At 40.5% G+C, this 18,365-nt stretch overlaps 1 protein-coding gene across 1 annotated transcript in view; it reads right to left on the bottom strand.

Moving 5' to 3' along the window:
* Positions 1–18,365, bottom strand: part of CFAP299 (cilia and flagella associated protein 299) — a 649,220-nt gene that overhangs the window by 625,455 nt on the left and 5,400 nt on the right. The window contains exon 2 of the mRNA XM_043906382.1: positions 8,293–8,423. Within this exon, the coding sequence (XP_043762317.1) occupies positions 8,293–8,423 (131 nt within the window). The remainder of the gene's footprint in view (positions 1–8,292; positions 8,424–18,365) is intronic.

The following is an 18,365-nucleotide window of genomic DNA, read 5'->3' on the forward strand; positions in this document are numbered from 1 at the left end:
AGGAATCGAACTGGGGTCTCCTGCATTGCAGGCAGGTTCTTCACATGGCCATCTTCTTATAAGGACACCAGTCATACTGGATTAGGGGCCCAACCAATTTCAATATGAACTTATCTTAACTGATTATGATTTTATTTTCTTAGGCTCCAAAATCACTGAGGACAGTGACTCCAGCCATAAAATTAAAAGATGCTTCCTCCTTGGAAGGCAAACTATGACAAACCTAGACAGTGTATGAAAAAGTAGAGACATCAGTTTGCCTACAAAGGTCCATATAGTCAAAGTGAAAGTGAAAGTCGCTGAGTCACGTCCAACTCTTTGCAACCCCATGGACAATACAGTTCATGGAATTCTCCAGGCCAGAATACTGGAGTGGATAGCCTTTCCCTTCCCCAGGGGACCTTCCCAACTCAGGGATCAAACCCAGGTCTCCCACATTGCAGGCAGATTCTTTACCAGCTGAGTCACAAGGGAAGCCCAAGAATACTAGAGTGGGTAGCCTATCCCGTCTCCAGCGGATCTTCCCAACCCAGGAATCAAACCAGGGTCTCCCCCATTGCAGACAGATTCTTTACCAACTGAGCTATCAGGGAAACCCATATAGTTGAAGCTTTAATTTTTCTAGTAGTAACGTGCTGATGTGAGACATCAAGAAGTGAGTGCTGAAGAATTAATGCTTTTGAATTGTGGTGCTGGAGAAGACTTGAGAGTCACTTGAACAGCAAAGAGATCAAACCAGTCAATCCTAAAGGAAATCAGTCCTGAATATTCATTGGAAGGACTAACACTGAAGCTGAAATTCCAATACTTTGGTCACCTGATGTGAAGAGCCGACTCATTGGAAAAGACCCTGATGCTGGGAAAGATTGAAGGCAAGAGGAGAAGGGGACGGCAGAGGATAAGATGGTTAGATAGCATCACCAACTCAATGGACATGAATTTGAGCAAACTCTGGGAGATAATGAAGGACAGAGGGGCCTGGTATGCTGCAGTCTATGGGGTCACAAACAGTCAGACACAAGAGAGTGACTGAACAAAAATGACCGGTTATATCTGCAATGATCTTATTCCCAAATAAGGTCACCTGCTGTGGTACTGGTGGTACTGGGGGTTAGGATTTCAACAAACCTTTGCTGGAGAATGCAATTCTACCCATAAAATCTAGGAATGTCTGTAAATTACAGTGAGAAAGAAAATTTTTCCCAATAGGCAGAATTTTCGGTGACACATCTGATCATCTACTTTGTTTTTGTTATTTGTTTATTTGTTTTTTGATTGCCCAGCATGTGGGATCCTAGTTCCTTGAGCAGGGATCAAACCCACACCCCCTGCAGTGGAAGCATGGAGTCTCAACCACTGGGCTGCCAAAGAAGTCCCTGATCATCCACTCTGTGTAGAAGGAAGGAAAAACAAATGTCCAAAAATTAGAAAAGACTCATGGGCAATGGTGAATGGGCTAACTGGCTGGGCAGGAAACTCGGAAGAAAAAAGGTGGAAACTAAGAATATCTGAGGTGGAGTCACATGGATGGACATAGGGTAATGAGTACAAGTGTGAAGATTTTTATAACACCCATCAAAAATGATGCACTAAACAACCAAACAGACAAAAGGGCTCAGCCAGTTGATGTCACTCAGCCTTGTCAGCAGTCTTCTCAACAGCAGTATGGTAGACACATCCACAAAGTACAACAGATCAAGGACCCAATAGCAGGCTCCACTCACTAAGGCGGATCCAGCTACTCTGCTCCTCCGGGTCCAATTTTCCAGCAAAAGAGACCAATGTTGAGTCTCTCGGAGGGCGTTAGTCCTCGAGGAGATCAATGAACTCTTGTTGACAGATTGACTATGCTGGCTCCTTTTTGTCCCTGAAGGGACAGCAACTTACTCCCATGGGAACACCTACCTGTTCCAGATATGAATGTGCTTTTTGCTGCCTACCTGACCTTAGTTGGCACCACTATCTGGGTGCCTACAAAATACCTAATCCATAGGCATGAAATCCAATACAACAGAGCACCCCAACCAGGAAACCCACTGTACAACAAAAAAAGGCATGAGAGAGAGCTCATAATCATGAGATCCTCTGGCCTAATCACTTCGTGCCCCATCAGAAGTTGTCAGCCTAAAACTGTTGGAATAGCCCGCAGGAGGTACAACTGAATCTCCAGCTCAGAGGCAATACCGTTCAAGGACAGGGCGCCGTCTTTGAGAACAGTCTTACCAGGAAAAACAGCAAGTACGTCACTGAACTACAAACTCTGACTTTTGTGTGAGCGCTCGTAAGCTTCTTGTGCCCAGGTCCCAGCAAACAAGATGCAGAGACACTGTCTTGTGAAGAGTTACTCTTGCTGATTGGCAAGGGAGATGGGACTGCTGTTACAGAGTGGGGGTAGAGAGTAACAAGCGACAAACTTGAGTGGCCCTCCCAAGTACCTTTTGGTACTTCCTAATAGAATTTTAAATGAGGATGAGAAATTTAGCAACTTCAACGTGAGGACAGTAGGATTACCATGGCCTCCATCATCTTATCGTTGAGACTAACAGAGGTGACAGCTGAAGACAGAGGATACAGGATGAACAGTAGAAGAAGGAGATGATGAGAACCACCTCTGGCCCCCAAACCAACAGCAGTGCTGGGGACTGTAGCTCATCCCACTAACTCTCCTCTTCTGAATGACCTGTCTGGGAGAAAGGCCCTTGGTGCTGTGGAAGAGCTGCTCCCTGCAAGTATAAAATGGATCCATACGTCACATGGGGTGAACTGTAGCAGGCATGGGGACACAGCACTCAGATACCCTTGGAAAAAGGCCTCACTGCCTGGCTGTGGGAAGATGCTGAAAGGACAGCCTCCAGCTGTTAACCCTTCTGGGGTCTGCCTCAGTTTCAAGCTGAGATCACATTTGGAAGGCAATCCTCAAGCAATGACTAGACGCAAAAGAGGTACTAAGTGCCTGAATGTTTCACCCAAACTTTAACAAACAGCCTTTCCTCTGGAGCTTTCTGAGGTGCTGGGAGAGTCTTTGTAACTTTGGTTCAAGAGTCTGACCCTCCAGTACTCTTGCCTGGAGAATCCCTTGGACAGAGGAACCTGGTGGGCTACAGTCCATGAGGTCATGGAGATAGACACAACTGAGCAACTTACACACACACAAAATTGAGGAGATACTTGATGGTGCAAGGGTACACTTTATCTACTCTCCCATCTCCTGCAGGAAGCAGGACGGAGCAGGCAGCACCTGGGAGGCAGGATGGCTCACCCCCATCCCCCATCCCTTCTGGAAGTCTTGGGGCCTCAATGCCTGCAACAGCTGGCCTTGGGCAAATAAAAAACTAAGTTGTTAACTGGCAAAAAAAAAAAGTCTGACCCTGGGTCTTCCCGGGTGGTCCAGGGGCTGGGACTCTGCACTCCCAGTGCCGGAGGCCCCGGTTTGATGCCTGGTCAGGGAACTCAACCCCACATGTTGCAACTAGTTTGTATGCCACAACTAAAAACATCCTGAGTGCCGCAACCAGGACTGAAGATCCCACATGTGGCGATGAAGACCCAGCACAGCCAAATAAACACAAAAATATTTTTTAAAAAAGAAGAAGAAGAAGATTCTGACCCTGCTTAGTCCTGCTCACTTTCCCTTTCACAGGTGTTACTTCCCCAGAAAACCTTCTCTCTTCTGACCCCCACTGTCTGCTTCCTAGAGAAGCTAATGTCAGACTAGCCACAACTCGAGATTTCTTGTTTGAGAGCTATTAAATGTACAAGAATGACTTTAAAAGCATAAACTACTTGAAACAAAATGAAAAGGTGAAACCATTTTATAGAAATCAGATGTTAACTAGCAGAAAACATTGAACTTACAGAAATTCATTTAATTCACTAGCATATGGTATTCCCTTTTGATCATAAAGTGAATCATAAAACAAATTTTGACCTTGTATCTAACTTCATCTTCAGAAAAAGTATGCTATCAATTATTAGATACCCCCAACTCCTATTTTTAAAAACAAATTAAGGAAGAATACTCCACTCAGAAATAGTGGACAGAAGATAAGCTGACGATTGGTTGGAATAAGAAAGGTTGGGGACTTAGTCCAACTTTTTAAATTTAGTCCCCTATGTACTTGAGGATAAAAGAATATAGGGTCTTCTCCAAAATCACTATGCATACATGCGTGCTCAGTCACGTCCAACTCTTTGCAACCCCACGGACTGTAGCCCACCAGGCTCCTCTGTCCATGGGATTTCCCAGGCAAGAATACTGGAGTGGGTTTCCACTTCCTCCAGGGATCTTCCCAAACCAGGGATCGAACCCTGGTCTCCTGCATCTTCTGCATTGACAGGTGAATTCTTCACCACTGAGCCACCTGGGAAGCCCAAATCACCACAGATATCCTCTTTATTTCAGCAGGAAAGGTCACAGGGATCCCTATATATTCGGCATCTGAGATGCCTGTCAAGCTCCCTTTATAGGAATTCCCAAAGGCCCATCACAAAGTCTCTCAAGAAGATGGCAACAGCCAAGTAGTACAATCCTCAGTTCCTCCAGGGCTACTATTTATGCCCTCTGTGTTTCAGATTCTGCATTTCAGTAAAAATTAGGTCATTATCTCAGAAGCAGTTTACAGAAGAGCTAATTCATGTCCTAAAAACAAAAACTGGCCCAAAGCTAAGAGGGTGATAATCTTACAACCTCATCCAGGACAGTGTTCAGGCTGAGATATAACTACTCAGATATAACTACTAACTAGACCCCAATAATCCAATATTCAACCTGTGTGCAGTCAATATCTTTCTCTCTATCACCCATGGAAATCAACTGATCTTCTCACTACAGATAGAAATTCTCCAGGACTTATGAGGGGAGCTACCTCAGTAAACACCAGCTAAACTAATCCCATCCTTTCCTTCCAACCTTTACAAAAAGTCTCTGCCTTGCAGCTACCCAGCTGGCATGCATCTCAGTGGATGCGGGATGAGAGATGACGTTTATGTGATAGTGAAGCAGAGAGGGCTTTGAAACAAAGGCTGAGGGAGCTAGGAGAAGGCAGAGCCCACCCAGCACCACCACTGTCACCACTACCAGCCCAGTAAATGTGGAAATGAGTGACCTCTAGCTGGTACAACTGGGGCTGGGGGGACGTCTTAGCAAGGGACTAGGCACAAGTTAAGACAAAGAGGTAGAGAGGATGATTTGTGAAGAAGGCAAGTTTATCATGAATTGAGGCAAACTGAATGTGTGTCCATCTTCATACTCTTGTCTTCCTCATTGACTCCTACTTGCCCTTTAAAAGTAAATCAGCTGACATGCCTTAAGAAGAGCCTTCCCTGTTCACATTCAAACCTTGACTTAGTACTACTTCAGGGTGTTGCTGTGAGATATATGATAGCATATGTTATCTTCTGTTGTGACTGCCTTCCTAAATTGAGATATAATTCACAAACCATAATATTCAAACTTCCAAGGTACACAATTCAATGGTTCTTAGTACAGTTACAAAGCTGTACAGTCATCACCAATATCTAATTCCAGAACATTCTATCACCCCAGAAAGACAGCCCATACCACTGGCAATCGTTCTTCTTTCACTCTTCCTTCCAGCCCTTGACAAAGACAACCACAAGTCTACTTTTGTCCTTATGGATCTACCAATTGTGGACACTTTATATAAATGGGACTATATAATTTATAAACTTTTTACCTGCCTCCTTTCCTAAATCTAATATTTTCAAAGTTTATCCATGTCATAGCAGAGAAGAATATTTCACTCCTTTTTATGACTGAATAATATTCCATTGTTATCTATGTATACCACATTTTTTTATCCATTCATCAGTTGATGGACATTTGGACTGCTTCCCTTTTTTTTCTTTTTTCCCTCTTTTGTTCATGCCATGCAGCATATGGGATCTTAGTTCCCTGACCAGGGATTGAACCCATACCCCCTGCAGTGAAAGCTCAGAGTTTTAACCACTAAACCACCAAAGAAATCCTGGAGTTTCTGCCCCTTTCTGGCTGCTATGAATAATGCTGCTATGAACACCAGTGTATAAGTTTTTAAGTGGACCTAAGTATCCTGGATATACACTTAGGAGTATATCCTAAGTTCCCTGGATATACACTTAGGAGTGGGATTACTGGGTCATATGGTAACATTTGAAGAACCACCAAACTATTTCCCATTGTATACCCCCACCAGCAACATCACTGTCTTTTCTTTATCCAGCCCTCAATTTTCTGGAGGGCAGGGGACTGACAAGTCTTCTATAATAGCCCCCGCACCTAGTATAACACCTAGGGCAGCACGGTTGTCTATGAGTATTTGTGAAGTGAACAACTAAGGAATTTGGTTTAACCTTGTGCTTTCTTCCAGCAAAATACTCTCTCCCAGTATCTTTAACCAGCCTCTTTTATCTATTCTAAGAAAATGACATACTCTTAGGTGCCAGCAATTCTTGAAATGGGTGGTCTATGATTGCTGGAGAATAGGATTGTGACCTGCATGGGGCTGCTCACCCACACATTAGAGAAGCTAAGATAATCTCATAGTAGAATCACGTGTTTTCAAGTTAGTACCAGTTGGCGGGCAGGCAGATGTTCACGCATATTTTCAAAGTGAGCCTCAGCAAAATAGGTACAGGACATGTTTGGTGTCCAGACTCTGCTGGCCCTGCTGCCAATAACACTACAGTGAACCTGGGTAGAGAAGGGAACAAAATAACTCCCACATGGGGCAAGAGGAAACATATGGGGCCCATCCCATATGTGGGTAGACTTTCCCTTCTCCAGGGGATCTTCCCAACCCAGGGATTGAACCCAGGTCTCCCGCATTGCAGGTAGATGCTTTACCAGCTAAGCCACAGGGGAAGCCCAAGAATACTGGAGTGGGTAGCCTATACCTTCTCCAGCAGATCTTCCTGACCCAGGAATCAAACATGGGTCTCCTGCATTGCAGGCGGATTCTTTACCAACCGAGCTATCACAGAAGCCCCAAATGAGTGTGGAAGCAGATTCATTCTCAGAATCTCCAGAAAAGAACTCAGTCTAGTCAACACCAGGATTTCAACTTTGAGATACAGAGAGCAGAGAATCCAGCCAAGCCACTGTACTCTGATTTCTGACCTACAGGACAATAAATAAATACATTTGTGTAGTGTTCAGCCACTCAGTTTGTAGCAATGTGTTATGACAGCAATAGAAGACTAATATATTACTGAATGTCAGCATATTAAATGCCAATATTCTATGGTCCTGAAGTACGAGAACTACTACTTTAATGGAAAGATTCATTAAAATTGCACATTTCCAGGACAGATTCACAGTCCACTACCAAATGTTATTTTTATAGCAAATCCATGGGAGACTTCTACTCGTAATTACTGAGTATTCTTTTACATGTCACCTAAGAATAATGTGGGCTTCCCTGGTGGCTCAGTGGTAAAAACTTTGCCCGCCAATGCAAGATATGTGAGTTTGATCCCTGGGTCAGGAAGATACAGTATTCTTTTCTTTACTTGTTTTTTAATTGAAGGATAATTGCTTTACCGAATTTTGTTGTTTTCTGTCAAACATCAACAAGAATCAACTATAGCTAGGGAAATCCTATGGACAGGAGAGCCTGGCGGGCTACGTCTATGGGATCAGAAAGAGTCAGGCACAACTTAATGACTAAACAACAACAGCAAGAATAATATACCAATTTCTAAGTAATTATCTTCTCCAACATTTACAACTTTAGCATTAACTTTTAAAAAGAAAATAGATAATTACTTGTCAGGTCTTTTTCAAATTGTCTTACGTTTATTCACTTTAGATGTACATCTCTTTCCTAATACATTTAATGTATTTTATTAAATTCACATTTCATATAACCAGGTATGACTCACATTAACAAAAGTCAGTGATTGTTAATAGAATCCAGTGAATCAGTGTTTACAAAAACATGAGAATGTAAATGAAGCCAAAGATTTATAGGCCTCAAAAGTACAAAGGCAAAAATCACTCGTAGTTTTTGTGTAAAGCCAATAATATAGAATTGTGTTTTAATAGGACTTTATTGGTATGATGACCATATTTCAGTATCGATATTTTTTAAATTGGTAGCTCACAGTTGCTTGTGGCTTTCTTACAACCATACAACACTTCCTCCAATCCCTGATCTGCACAACACATGCTTAGAATATTCCAAGTTCTACCGGTTCCAACTAGTGCTTCTAAATTACGACAATGCCAACAACACTGGATTTTCAGACTCTGCAGAATGTAATATAAAATCAGTTTGGAACATGGACACTTACTTTTTCTGAGTTCTTTCAGCCAACCTTGCAATCTCTATAGCTGCCTTTCTTGCTTCAAAATCTTCTCTTCTCACCACCTCTCCAGTACCTCGGTAGCCTAGCTCCACCAACTGGCGGGCCAGACCTTCATCCTGAAAAGAAGATCGATTGTTAGGTTTGTGGATGAATGAGACATTTTATCAATGTATACTGAATAACTGTTTCAAATGAAAAAGCAAATGTATTATTTAAATATGAGACAAGATATGTCAGACATGAAAAGTTAGAATTCTTTCCAACAATAATTTTATAAACATCTGATTTGTCATCCCTTTCCCAGAGATGTAGGATGGGAAAAAAAATAATAATAACATCACACACTAAGTTTTCTCTAAGGGATTGGAAGACAAAAGTCTGTTATGTTTTTGATCAATTTATGAGAAGAGCTGTAGATAATTAATAAAGTATCCTTAAAACAATAAAACTAAGAGACAATAGTATTTATACAAGAAAGACTTTATAAAAAGCAATTGCACAAAAAAGAAAACTGGGTTGCTTTCAGAAAGCTCAATACTTCAGAGACTTACTTCCTTGAAGTCAATTAACTGATGACACAGGGCATTACAACTTCAAATACAAAGCAAAGAGCAGATGAATTTCCTGTTTGAGTAGAAGGATATTGTTTCCATATAATGTCGCTACCAATAAAAACAGAGAAGTAGAAACCCAAGATGACCACAAAAAGCTTCAAACTGAAAAAAAAAAAATATTTCCCTACAATTCTCTGGATCTTTTATATTTCAGTTCAGTTCAGTTCAGTCGCTCAGTTGTGTCCAACTCTTTGCGACCCCATGAACCACAGCACGCCAGGCCTCCCTGTCCATCACCAACTCCCGGGTCCACCCAAACCCATGTCCATTGTGTCGGTGATGCCATCCAACCATCTCATCCTCCGTTGTCCCCTTCTCCAGCCCTCAATCTTCTCCAGCATCAGGGTCTTTTCAAATGAGTCAGCTCTCCACATCAGGTTACTTTAAAAATTGTCACACACATTTCTGTTATTTGCATAGCATATTCAAAAAAGAGCAGCATCTCCCCATTGAAGAGGTGATATTTTACTTGAAGTTACTAATATAAAGGCTTAAGTATTACTTGCGTGTGCATGCACGCTAAGTCACTTCAGTTGTGTCTGTGTGACCCTATTAACACTAGCCCACCAGGCTCCTCTGTCCATGGAATTTTTCCAGCAAGAACACTGGAGTAGGTTGTCATGCCCTCCTTTAGGAGATCTTCTGCAGCCAGGGACCAAACCCATGTCTCTTACATCTCCTGTATTAACAGGCGGGTTCTTTACCACTAGCGCCACCTAGGAATCCCATATTATATAACAATATGTATATTAACATTTTACATTATCCCTTATATTACTATCTTAATTAAGCAGAAAATTTCTGTAATATTGTGAAAATAGCATTTATTTTATTGTTACAGACCCTCACTTAATACATCACTGCTGAATGCAAGAACTGCCTCAGTTCAGTTCAGTTCAGTTCAGTCGCTCAGTCGTGTCCGACTCTTTGTGACCCCATGAACCACAGCACTCCAGGCCTCCCTGTCCATCATCAACTCCCGGAATCCACCCAAATCCATGTCCATTAAGTCAGTGATGCCATCCAACCATCTCATCCTTAGTTGTCCCCTTCTCCTCCTGCCCTCAATTTTCCCAGCATCAGGGTCTTTTCAAATGAGTCAGTTCTCCACATCAGGTGGCCAAAGTATTGGAGTTTCAGCTTCAGCTGAAACTTCATTCCCTCCAGCTTCATTCCCTCCAATGAATATTCAAGACTGATCTCCTTTAGGATGGACTGGTTGGATCTCCTTGCAGTCCAAGGGACTCTCAAGAGTCTTCTCCAACACCACAGTTCAAAAGCATCAATTTTTCGGCGCTCAGCTTTCTTTATAGTCCAACTCTCACATCCATGCATGACCACTGGAAAAACCATAGGCTTGACTAGATGGACCTTTGTTGACAAAGTAATGTCTCTGATTTTTAATATGCTGTCTAGGTTGGTCGTAACTTTCCTTGGTTGGTCGTAACTTTCCTTCCAAGGAGTAAGCATCTTTTAATTTCATGGCTGCAATCACCATCTGCAGTGATTTTGGAGCCCAAAAAAATAAAGTCAGCCACTGTTTCCACTGTTTCCCCATCTATTTACCATGAAGTGATGGGAATGGATGCCACGATCTTACTTTTCTGAATGTTGAGCTTTAAGCCAACTTTTTCACTCTCCTCTTTCACTTTCATCAAGAGGCTCTTTAGTTCTTCTTCACTTCCTGTCTAGCAGAATTAAAATGAGAAAACTTAATTCATGGTTAATAATCTATTCAACCCACAGTGGCTAAAGTTCAAATTACTCAAACAAAATAAAAAATTCAGATACTGTCAACATGGAAAACCTGACTACTTTATTTTGCTAAACACTAAAAGCAAATACTGAAACCTGTGTAGCAATATGGGTACATTTGCCAAGAGAAGACAATGCAAAGCATCAGGGCTTGCCAGGGTTCTTTCTTTCATGACTTGTTCCCCTGCTCACTATACTCTATCCCAGGATACTGTCCTCTGAACCACAAAACTGAGCAAATGCCTCCACCTAGTGGAGTGAACATTTAATAGAAAAGGGATGCAGATTTTGAGTTTGATTTACAAAAAATGAGATGACTTGAGTATAAATTTTCTTAAATACATTACTAAAAGTGAGCTCAAGGGAAGAATTCATAGCTGAGCTCTGTGAGACTGTGGGGTTCTTCTAGCAGCAGAACATAAGTTGCTTGTGGTCAACAGAGCATTTTATATAATAAAGACCATTAAAAAGTTGCTGTATTGACTAGTTCTTCTTGTTCTTTTTCCTACACCTCTTTCTGCTCTATACCACAGCGTGCTACGGAACTGACCAGCCAGGTATAAGGAACCATGGTTCATCACATATAACAGTGATTGAATTAAACCCAACCCAACTACAGCATTAATTTTGCATATGGAGTGAATTATGCATTGTTGTGTACCCTACCAGAGCCACACTGAATCATTTGGATAGTTCTGTGCTCATTGACACTAATATGTTGTTGTTCAGTCGCTAAATCATGTCTGACTCTTTATGATCCCATGGACTGCAGCATGCTAGGCTTCTCTGTCCTTCACTATCTCCTGGAGCTTACTCAAACTCATGTCCATTGAGTCAGTGATGCCATCCAACCATCTCCTCGGTCATCCCCTTCTCCTCCTGCCTTAAATCTTGCCGAGCATCAGGGTCTTTTCCAATGAGCCAGCTGTTCGCATCATGTGGCCAGAGTACTGGAGCTTCAGCTTCAGCATCCGTCCTTCCAATGAATATTCAGTGTTGACTTCCTTTAGGATTGACTGGTTTGATCTCCTTGCAGTCCAAGGGACTCTCAAGAGTCTTCTCCAGCACCACAGTTCAAAGGCATCAATTCTTTGGTGCTCAGCCTTCTTTGTATTGTAACAAATGACAAGATCAAGTAGAAAGTTGAAGTTGTTTCCCCACTTAACCATAACCATGTTCTAACTGGTGGAGTCACAAGTCATCTCTCTACTTTAAATGGTTAATCATCTTTAAATAACTTATCTTTAAAGAAACAGAAATAAAAGTTTTATTCACTCACATATTCATTCATTCATTTGCATTTCTGGTGATTTTCATTATTTTGTGTAGATCCAAGTTTCTTACAGAAACACGATTTTTCTTCTACCTCAAAAACTTTAACAATTCTTGTAGGAAAGGTCTGCTAAGGGACTTCCCTGGTGGTCCAGTGGCTGAGACACCATGTTCCCATTGCAGGAAGCCCAGGTTCGATCCCTGGTCAGGGAACTAGATCCCACGTGCTGCAACTTAGGTGCTCACATGCCACAACTTGTTGAGTTCACATGTCCTTGTGTCGCAGTTAAGACCTGGCACAGCCAAACAAATAAATATTTTTTTAACAGTCCTACTAACAACAAGTTATCTTGACTTTTTTTTTTTTGACTAAAGAAAATATTTATTTCACCTTAATTTTTTCTTCAAATTTTATTGAGATATAATTGACATACAGCACTATATAAGTTCAAGGTGTATAGTATAATGATTTGATTTATATACATCATGAAATTATTACTGCAATAAGTTTAGTTCACATCTATCTCATACAGATACCAAATTAAAGAAAAAGAAAAATATATATTTTTTCCCTTGGGATGAGATCTCTTAGGATGTACTCTCAACAACTTTCGTATATGATATAAGTGAGTGAAGTGAAAGTCGCTCAGTCGTGTCCAACTCTGCGACCCCATGGACTGTATTCAGTTCAGTTCAGTTCAGTCACTCAGTCATGTCCAACTCTTTGCGACCCCATGAACCGCAGCATGCCAGGTCTCCCTGTGCATCACCAACTCCTGGAGTCCACCCAAACCCATGTCCATTGGGTCGGTGATGCCATCCAACCATCTCATCCTCCGTCATCCCCTTCTCCTCCTGCCCTCAATCTTTCCCAGCATCAGGGTCTTTTCCAATGAGTCAGCTCTTCGCATGAGGTGGCCAAAGTATTGGAGTTTCAGCTTTAACATCAGTCTTCCAATGAACACCCAGGACTGATATCCTTTAGGATGGACTGGTTGGATCTCCTTGCAGTCCAAGGGACTCTCAAGAGTCTTCTCCAACACCACAGTTCAAAAGCATCAATTCTTCAGTGCTCAGCTTTCTTTATAGTCCAACTCCCACATCCATACATGACTACTGGAAAGTAGTCAGTCCATGGAATTCTCTGGGCCAGAATACTGGAGTGGGTAGCCTTTCCCTTCTCCAGGGGATCTTCCCAACCCAGGGATCGAACCCAGGTCTCCCGCACTGCAGGTAGATTCTTTACCAGCTGAGCCACCAGGGAAACCCAAGAATATTGGAGTGGATAGCCTATCCCTTCTCCAGGGGACCTTCCCGACCCAGGAATCAAACCGGGATCTCCTGCATTGCAGGTGGGTTCTTTACCAACTGAGCTATGACATAAAGCAGCGTTAATTATATTTGTCATGTTGTACATTATATCTCAAGTACTCATTCATCTTATAATTCCAAGTTTGTACCTTTGCACTGCCTTAATTTAATTCCCCCTCCCTCCACCCTCCTGAATCTCTAGTAACCACAAATCTGATCTCTTTTTCTAAGAGTAGGTTTCTTTATTTGTTTTTAAAGTACATTGACCTAGAACACTGTTAGTTTCAGTTACACAGCACAGAGATTTCATATTCCTATCAAATAATAACCATGATATCCAGTTAACAAATATCTCACCATACAAAGATATCACATAGTTACTGACTCTATTCCCCACACTGTACATTTCATACCCATAACTCACTCACTTCTATGCACCTGGAGGTCTGCACCTCTTAATATCCCTCACTTATTTCTCTCCTCCCTCCAGTTCATTCCCCTTTGGCAATCACTTGTTTGTTCTCTGTATCTATGACTCTACTTATGCTTTGTTAAATATATCTGTTCATTTGTTTTGATTTTCTAGACTCTACATATAAGCAAGATCATGGAGTATTTGTCTTTGTCTGTCTGATTTATTTCATTTAGCATAATGCCCTCTAGGTCCATCCATGTTGGCAGAAATGGCAATGTTTCATCCTTTTTTATGGCTGAGTAATATTCTATTGTAACCATATCTTTATTCATTCCTCTGTTGATGGAACTTAGGGTTTCCACATCTTGGCTAGTATAAATAATTATGCAATGAACATAGGGGTGCCTATGTCTTTTTGAATTAATATTTTCATTTTCTTTGGAGTAGAATTGCTGGATCATATAGTAGCTCTAGTTTTAAATTCTTGAGGAGTCTCCATACTCTTTTCCACAGTGGCTGCAGCAATTTACATGCTCTTCAACAGTGCATAAAGGTTCCCTTTTCTCAACAACCTCATCAGTATTTGTTATTTGTTGTCTTTTTCATAACAGCCATTCTGAAATTTGTGAGGTGTTACCTTCTGGTTTTGATTTGCATTTCCCTGATGACTAGTGACACTGAGCAACTTTTCATGCATCTGCTGGCCATGTGTGGATCTTCTGTGGAAGAATGTATATTCTGATTATCTGTCATTTCTTTAATCATTTTGTTTGGGTCTTTCTGACATAGAATTGTATGAGTTCTTTGGATATTTTGGGTATTAACCCCGTCTTAAATGTATCATCTGCAAATATCATCTCCCATTCAGTAAATGGCCTTTTTGTTTTGTTGATAGTTTCTTTTGCTATGCAAAAGCCTTTTAATGTGATGTAGTCCCATTTATCTATTTTTGTTTTTGCTTTTCTTGCCTGGGGAGATATTTCCAAAAATATATTTCCCAGACCAATGTAAAAGAACGTACGGGCTATGCTTTCTTCTATAAGTTTCATAGTTTCAAGTCTTGCATTTAAGTCTTTAATCCATTTTGAATTTATTTTTGTACATAGTATAAGAAAGTAGTCCAGTTTGACCTTTTTGCACATAGCTGTCCAGTTTTCCCAAAAGCATTTATTGAATAGGCTGTCTTTTTCCCATTGTATATTCTTGTCTTCTTTGTCATATATTAATTGCCCACTAAAGTCTGGGTTCATTTCTGGGCTCACTCTTCTGTTCTATTGATATGTGTCTGCTTTTGTATCAATACTATATTATTTTGATTACCATAGCCTTGCAGTTTAATTTTAAATACAGTTCTTTCTATATTAAGATTGTTTTGGATTTTCGAGGTCTCCTGTATTTCCATAAAATTTTAGAATTTGTGCTAGTTCTATGAAAAATCCCACTGGTATTTTAACAGGGGTTGCATTGAATCTGTAGATTGTCTTGGGTAGTACAGTCATTTTAACAACATTAATTCCTCCAAACAATGAACACTTCGTATCTTTCCATCTGTTTGTGTTGTCTTTAGTTTCCTTCATCAGTGTCTTATGGTTTTCCAAGTATAGGTAATCTATCTCCTTAGTTAAATTCACTCTTTAAGTATTCTGTTCTGTTTGATGTAGTTACAAACAGGATTGTTTTTTCAGTTTCCCTTTCAGCTGGTTCACTGTTAGCATATGGAAAAGCAACAAGTTTCTGCATATTAATTTTGTATACTGTAACTTTACTAAATCTTATGATGAGTTCTCGTAATTTTTTGATGGTGTCTTGGGATTTACTGGGGCTTCCCTGGTGGCTCAGATGATAAAGAATCCACCTGCAATGCTTCTTTGGCGGCTCAAACAGCAAAGAATCTGTCTGCAATGCAGAAGACCCAGGTTTGATCCCTGGGTTGGGAAGATCCCCTGAAGAAGGAAATGGCAACCCATTCCAGTTTTCTTTTTTTTTTTTTCTCATTTATTTTTATTAGTTGCAGGCTAATTACTTCACAACATTGCAGTGGGTTTTGTCATACATTGACATGAATCATTCCAGTTTTCTTGCCTAGAGAAATCCATGCACAGACGAGCCTGGAAAGCTACAGTCCATGGGGTCGCAAAGAGTTGGACATAACTGAGTGACTGACTAACATTTAGGATTTATTATGTATAGTATCATATCACCTGCAAAAAGTGGTGGTTTTACTTCTTCCTCTCCAATTTGTATTCTTTTTATTTCTTTTTCTTCTCTAATCGCTATGACTAGGATTTACAATACTATGTTGAACAAAAGTGCCAAGTGTGGGCATCCTTCTCTTATTCTTGTCCTTAGATAAAATGCCTTCAACTTTCTACTGTTAAGTATGATGACAGCTGTGGGTTTGTCATATACAGCCTTTATTATTTTGAGGTATGTTTCCTTTATACCCACTTTGTTGAAAGTCTTTATCAGAAATGGATACTGAATATTGTCAAAAGCTTTTTACTACATCTATTGAAATGATCATATCCTTTTCATTCAGCAATTTGTTAATAACATATTAATAAATTGTTAAAAGAAATTTGATTAGTGACTATTAAGCCACTTTGATTGATTAGTGAAAATTGAGCCATCCTTGTATCTCTAGAATAAATCCCATTTGACCATGGTGTATGATCCTTTTAATGTATTATTGAATTCAGTTTGCTAACTTTTGTTGAGGATTTTTGAGGATATTGATCTATAATTTTCTCTTTTGTGTGTGATATCTTTGTCCAGTTTTGGTATCTGGGTGATGTTGGCTTTGTAGAATGAGTTTGGAAGTATTACTTCTGCTTTAATTCTTTGAAGTGTTGAAAGGGATAGGAGTTAACTCTTCTCCAAATGTTTGGTAGAATTCACCTGAGAAGCTACCTGCTCCTGGAATTTGTTTGCTGAGAGTTAGTTTATTACTGATTCAATTTCATTACTGGTAATTGGTCTGTTCATATTTTCTGTTTCTTCCTGTTTCAGTCTTGAGAGAGTGTACATTTCTAGGAATTTGTCCATTTCTACAAGGTTGTCCATCTTATTGTCATAGTAGTCTCTTAAACAATCGTTTGTATTTCTGCAGTATCAATTATAACATTTCCTTTTTTATTTTTTATTTTATTCGCTTGGGCCTTCTCTTTTACTTGATGAGACTGGGTAGAAGTTTATCAATTTTATTTATCTTTCAAAGAAATAACTTACTTTCATTGATCTTTGCTATTGCTTTTCTAGTCTCTATTCACTTATTTTTTGCTCTGGTCTTTATGGTTTCTTTGTTTCTACTCAGTTCAGCTTTTGTATGTTTGTCTTCTGCTAGTTTCTTTAGGTGCAAGTTTAGGTTGTTTATTTGAGCTTTTTCTTGTTTCCTAAAAAGCTTCTTTCATTATACACTTCCCTCTTAGAACTGCTTTTGCTTTCATCACCTAGATTTTGGATTGCTGGTCTTCTCTTTGATTTTTTACAGGAACTTTTTGTTTTCTCTTTGATTTCTTCAGTTATGTCACTTAATTTTTGAAAGATTTTTGCTGGATTAGTGTTACAGGTTGACTTTTTAACCTTTCAGCACTTTAGAGAACGTTATCCCATTGTCCCATGGCTTGTATTATTTCTGATGAGAAGTGCAATCTTTCCTGTCTGAGTCCATCCTTGCATTCCTATGATAAACCATACTACTTAACAGTAGTATTTAGCAGTCTCTGGATAAACTGTGGAAAATTCTGAAAGAGATGGTAATACCAGACCACCTGACCTGCCTCTTGAGAAACCTATATGCAGGTCAGGAAGCAACAATCAGAACTGGACATGGAACAACAGACTGGTTCCAAACAGGAAAAGGGAGTACATCAAGGCTGTCACCCTGTTTATTTAACGTATATGCAGAGTACATCATGAGAAACGCTGGGCTAGAAGAAGCACAAGCTGGAATCAAGATTGCTGGGAGAAATATCAATAACCTCAGATATGCAGATGACCCCACCCTTATGGCAGAAAGTGAAGAGGAACTAAAAAGCCTCTTGATGAAAGTGAAAGAAGAGAGTGAAAAAGTTGGCTTAAAGCTCAACATTCAGAAAACTAAGATCATGGCATCTGGTCCCCTCACTTCATGGGAAATAGATGGGGAGACAGTGGAAACAGTGTCAAACTTTATTTTTGGGGGCTCCAAAATCACTGCAGATGGTGATTGCAGCCATGAAATTAAAAGATGCTTACTCCTTGGAAGGAAAGTTATGACCAAACTAGACAGCATATTAAAAAGCAGAGACATTACTTTGCCAACAAAGGTCCGTCTAGTCAAGGCTATGGTTTTTCCAGTGGTCATGTATGGATGTGAGAGTTGGAAGGTGAAGAAAGCTGAACGCCAAAAAAATTGATGCTTTTGAACTGTGGTGTTGGAGAAGACTCTTGAGAGTCCCTTGGACTGCAAGGAGATCCAACCAGTCCATCCTAAAAGAGATCAGTCCTGGGTGTTCATTGGAAGGACTGATGCTGAAGCTGAAACTCCAATACTTCGGCCACCTCACACGAAGAGTTGACTCACTGGAAAGGACCCTGATTCTGGGAGGGGTTGGGGGCAGGAAGAGAAGGGGATGACAGAGGATGAGATGGCTGGATGGCATCACCAACTCAACAGACATGAGTTTGAGTAAACTCTGGGAGTTGGTGAT

This window comes from Cervus elaphus, chromosome 6 (assembly GCF_910594005.1).
Source record: "Cervus elaphus chromosome 6, mCerEla1.1, whole genome shotgun sequence".
In the NCBI taxonomy this organism is placed as follows: domain Eukaryota; kingdom Metazoa; phylum Chordata; class Mammalia; order Artiodactyla; family Cervidae; genus Cervus; species Cervus elaphus.